This window comes from Myotis lucifugus, unplaced genomic scaffold (assembly GCF_000147115.1).
Source record: "Myotis lucifugus unplaced genomic scaffold, Myoluc2.0 scaffold_30, whole genome shotgun sequence".
Lineage (NCBI taxonomy): Eukaryota > Metazoa > Chordata > Mammalia > Chiroptera > Vespertilionidae > Myotis > Myotis lucifugus.
The window spans coordinates 4357864-4362909 of record NW_005871078.1 but is presented as its reverse complement, the minus strand read 5'-3'; the positions used below and the strand labels follow the sequence as shown (position 1 = coordinate 4362909).

General features: G+C 33.4%; 1 protein-coding gene across 2 annotated transcripts in view; it reads right to left on the bottom strand.

The window, feature by feature from the left end:
- Nucleotides 1–276: 276 nt before the first annotated feature.
- ABCD2 (ATP binding cassette subfamily D member 2) overlaps nucleotides 277–5046 on the bottom strand; it is a 50216-nt gene continuing 45446 nt past the window's right edge. The window contains exon 10 of one of the 2 annotated variants that reach the window (XM_006086734.1): nucleotides 277–1662. In XM_006086734.1, the coding sequence (XP_006086796.1) occupies nucleotides 1443–1662 (220 nt within the window). In that variant the 3' untranslated portion in view covers nucleotides 277–1442. The remainder of the gene's footprint in view (nucleotides 1663–5046) is intronic. The other variant, XM_023752263.1, reaches the window with a different exon arrangement.

Genomic DNA, 5046 nt, shown 5'->3' with positions numbered 1-5046 from the left:
GCCAGCCCTGGCTTTTGTACTTCAAACTCCAGGGCACATGAATAGATAAGATTTATTTCCTATGACTATTCTACACAGATTCTTTCTCATTATGTTCAATAAATATTAACTTTACCTACAACACAATTAATTCCCCTTCTGATTGCTGTCTGTGGAGGTAACTTAATATTATGAGTGCATAGTTGCTGAAAGATTTGCTAACTTTCTTAGCTCATTTTAAACCACAGACCAATGACTTAATTTCCATACGTTGTAAACAATAATCAAATAACAATGTTAACATTACCAAATTTATGTTTTCCCCATATCTCATCTAACTTTTATTGATATTACAGCCCAGTTAGATTTTAAGGATAATAAGTGGAAATAGCACTGAACCAGGGAATGAGGAGAACTTCATTTGATCCCTGGATCTGTTCCTAAATAAAATGCATAACTAGGGCAAGTCTGTCATTTTTTTCAGAGCAAATTAAGAAAAACAGTATCTGTCTCAAAAGATTGCCACAGGATGAAAATAAAATGATGTGAGAATTGTAAACTATAAAGTGTTATTCCATTGGATGCTATTGCTACTGTGATTTAGAGATTCCTATATTCTATTATTATAGTGCTGTTTTTAACATGTGGTAGACTCCTTTGTGCACAAAAATGAACTAAGTATTTCTGAACAGAAGTTGTGATAGATAATTCTGCCAAGTAAAGTAACAGGCTGAGACAAACATTGCTTAGATACTCCTTTTCTGTATTGGCAATTCTCTTTTTAAAATGAAAGAATGGATTAACAAATATGTAAGAGTTTCATGAAAACTAATTTGGTATGTGCCCACATTAAGACACTCATAACCTAAAATTAAAAATATGGCATTGTATATATATATAGCCAGGCTTCTTCCTTTTAGCCACTGCCATTAAAAGAGTTTTTTCATATTCAAATTATTGATCAAACTGTCAGCTATTTTGTGCACAGATTTAATTGACCACTAGCAATGATGAAACTGAATTGTAGCTATTAAACCTAATAACCATAAGTAGACTGAAATGTTATTCAAATTTCTAATTTTATGCATCTGATTTCAACCCAAATGCTGCTCTTAAGTTGTTCTGTTCTGAAGATATCTGCCACATTTGTAAAGGATTTCAAGCACATCACATACACATAGTAAATTGGGTATTCACCATTATTTCACTTAGAAAACCCTGGTTTACAGGTGAAATAGGTTTTCACCAGGAATTAGTACAAGCCATGTTGACTAATCTTACATAATGCATTTGCTTATTTTCTTCTGAAAAGTCAGGTCATATATTTCCTTGATGCTAAAATCTTACAAAATATTTCTTGCTGCTTTTTTCTCTGTGCTTAGCTTAACACAATGCATGCATTTACAACAGAGTGTCTCTGAGCCTTTACCTAAAAATAAACTCTTAAAACATGTCAAAACAAATTATGATGTTTTATCTTCATTTTTGATTGTTTTCAGCACTGAGTCTTCACCCAAAATTTTACATAGTTCATCGAGTCTCTGCTGCATTTTGGGAATTCCAGCTAGCTGAGATTCTAGTTTTTGTTTTTCTTCACTCAGTGTTAAACGGACTGCAGTATTCAATTGTTCAAAGCGCCAACCTCCTTCACCATCAAACTGTAATAAATGAGTGTGGTATTTCCTGTATAATCAAAGTGAAATAATATTATTAGCAATAATTGTGAAAAGCTATTTTAGTTATAGATTTATCATGCTAATTGATTTCCAAAAGTAAGTTTTATGTAAGATGCCTATTTTACATTTGATTTTCAAGAATCCCTCAAGAGGTTAAATTTTGTGATTTTTTTTTACTCCAAAACTCATTAATCTCTAGGAAATTCTACTGTTTATGTTAAATTTATTTTATATTCTGAATAGTTATGAATTGCAACATGCTGTTGCATCTATTTAATTTATTTTCATAACCTACTATGGCTCCTGAATAAATATCAAAACATACTTAGAATGGGAATAAGGAAAGGATGCTGAGGGGGGGAAAGTAAACATTTTAAAGTTTATACAGAGAAAAACTAAGAAAGATAAAAGAAAATACTATTCCAATTCATTAATATACAATCCTTTGAGAATGAATTATTCATTATTCTACATAAGTAAACATTTCTCAATAATTAAAATTTTTAAACATTAAAAAACCAAACTTTTTGACATAAATCTTTTAAAGCTATATCTATGCCTCCATATAATTTAATCTCTTTTCTCATGGCTCAGGTTCATACCTAGGAACTTTAGAGAAGTATAGAGATGATTTTATTAATGAGCCAGCAGACACTCCATCCTCTCCTACAAATAGGCTAGGTCACCAGTCTCTGGGATCTGTGGGGCTGCCTGGAGGAGTACTGCTGGCAGAGCTGGCCTCACATGGCTGAGCCACTGAATTTTATCACTGTGCTTAAGTGGCCCATGTTCTTACATGTCCTCAGTTTTTCTGTCTTTCCCTTATAGTTTTTCTCAGTTCTTATTCCCCCTAGGGTCTTATCTGTCATTATTTACTATGATCATGGACTTATTTTAGTAGCTTTTATGTTTTTTTAATTGCTATGATTCACATACCATAAATTCATTCCTTTATAGTGTAAAATTAGTGATTTTTAGTATATGCACAAGCTCATGCAACCAGCACCACTATCCAATACCAGAATATTTTCTTCACCACCCCCTCAAATAAACCCCATACCCATTAGTGGACCTTCCCCATTCTGCTCGGCCCCTGCCAATCACCAATCTCCTTTTTTATGGATATGCCTATAATGGTCATTTCATATACATAAAATCATATGATATGTGCCTGTTTGTGACTGGCTTCTTTTACTTAACAAAATGATTTCAAAGTTCATCTAATTGTAGCATATGTTAGTACTTTATTAGTTTTTATGGCTGAATAATATTACATTGTATGTTATTGCACATTTTTAAAAATCTATTCATTAATTGATTTTCATCCCACATTGGCTGGATGATTTTAACATGATGAAAGATGGAAAAACTAAGCTAGGTTAAACTATGTCTAAAAGACTAAAATCTCTCTCAAGCTGAAGGTTGAAGTTCAAATGTTTGTTAAAATGTGGCGGGGATTAATGATCTTTTTCACATACTTTTGAGGTTTTTCACATGCTATATTTAGGTTTTTTAGTTTTCAAAACTTTGACCTTCCAACAGGTGGGGACCTCACAAAAATTAAATGGTAAACAATATAGTTCTATGTCAAAGGGAAAAACATGAAAATGCTGCTATTAAAAGATGAGAGCTAAAATAAAAGTAATGAAAAAGCAAAGGAAGGATTGTCATACAAGAAAGAGAAATAATGGTAAAAATATCATTTTTAAAATTTCATTCTCAACTTTTCTTGTGCCTTCCTAACCTTGGATCCACAACAGGGAGCAATTTTAGGATGTAGGTAGTTCAGATCTTGGGCAACTTGTATCTCCAATGTATAAGAAAGATTTGGCTCATTATTCCAGTCCTACAACATTATTTGATTTCTACATGGAAGGAAGAAACTATATAGTTTCAAAAGTGTGTTCCAGATTATAGGCTAAAATAGTATTTCAGGGTTTATCTTAGAGGAATTTAAAAGAAGCTACTGTATTAACTGAGGCTCATGGGTAATAATCGGCAGACTTCCTGCACAAATAGGATAAAGCACAGGAAAGTGGTAATTAAAAAGCTGTAATTCTATCCAGGAACCAAATAATTTAATAAGCCTCTCTAATTTTTGAACACTTCCGAAACTAGTATTGATTTTAATCTCTACAAACAAAAATTACCCATTTGTTGTTATGGCGGAAAATATAATGTATCTTTTCCCTCTTCTGAAATCTTTTCAAGGAAAATAAGAATTTCATCTAGGGAGAAAGAATAATCATAAATGATATTCAATCATAAATTGACTAAACTAATTCATAGAGCAGAGCTAAAATGATTTTAGTTTCATGAATAAATATAGTGTGGGTAGCTGCAATTAAAATGTGTTTTTTGCCCAGCAGGCGTGGCTCAGTAGTTGAGCATCAACCTATGAACCAGGATGTCATGGTATAATTCCCATTCAGGGCATATGCCTGGGTTGTGAGCTTGATCCCTAGTAGGGGGCAGCTGACCAATGATTCTCTTTCATCATTGATGTTTCTATTTCTCTTTCCCTCTCCCTTATTCTCTGAAATTAATAAAAAATATTTAAAAAACAAACATGTTTTTCTTGTTAAAAGGTATAAAATTATGGATTTTGTTATTTGCTTAAAATACTATTTGTCCACTACACAACTGTTAGAGTGGCCAAAATCTAGAACACTGACATTACCAAAAGCTAATGAAGCTGTGGAGCAACAGGAAATCTATTTCACTGACAATGGGAATGCAGAATGGTACAGCCACTCTGACAGATAGTTTTGCAGTTTCTTACAAAACTAAACATACTCTTACCATACAATCCAGCAACTGTACTCTTTAACACTGACCACACAAAAAACTGTGTATGAATGTTTATAGCAACTTTATTCATAATTGCCAAAATTTGGAAGCAACCAAGATGTCCTTCAGTAGGTGAATAGATAAAGTGTGTCAATCCAAACAATGGAGTACTATTAAGTGCTAAAAAGAGCTATTAAGCCATGAAAAAACATGGAGGAAATGTAAATGAATATTACTGAGTGAAAGCAAGAAATGGACAAGGCCACAAACTGCAATTCTAATTATATGACATTCTAGAAAAGGCAAAACTATGGAGACAGTAAAGCTCAGTGGTTTCTAAGAGATAAGGGAATGGAGGGAGGAACAGGCAGAACACAGAGGATTTTTAGAGCAATGAAAATATTCTGTATAATACTATAATGGTGGAGACATCTATATATACTAGAGGCCCAGTGCACGAAATTTGGGTCCCTAGTGGCTGCCAGCTGCCAGGCAGGGCCTCCCTTCATTCCCCGCTGCCCCCTGGTGGTCAGTGCACATCATAGCAAGCAATGAAACTCCTGGTCAGTCAAACTCCTGAGGAGACACTTTGCATTTAGGT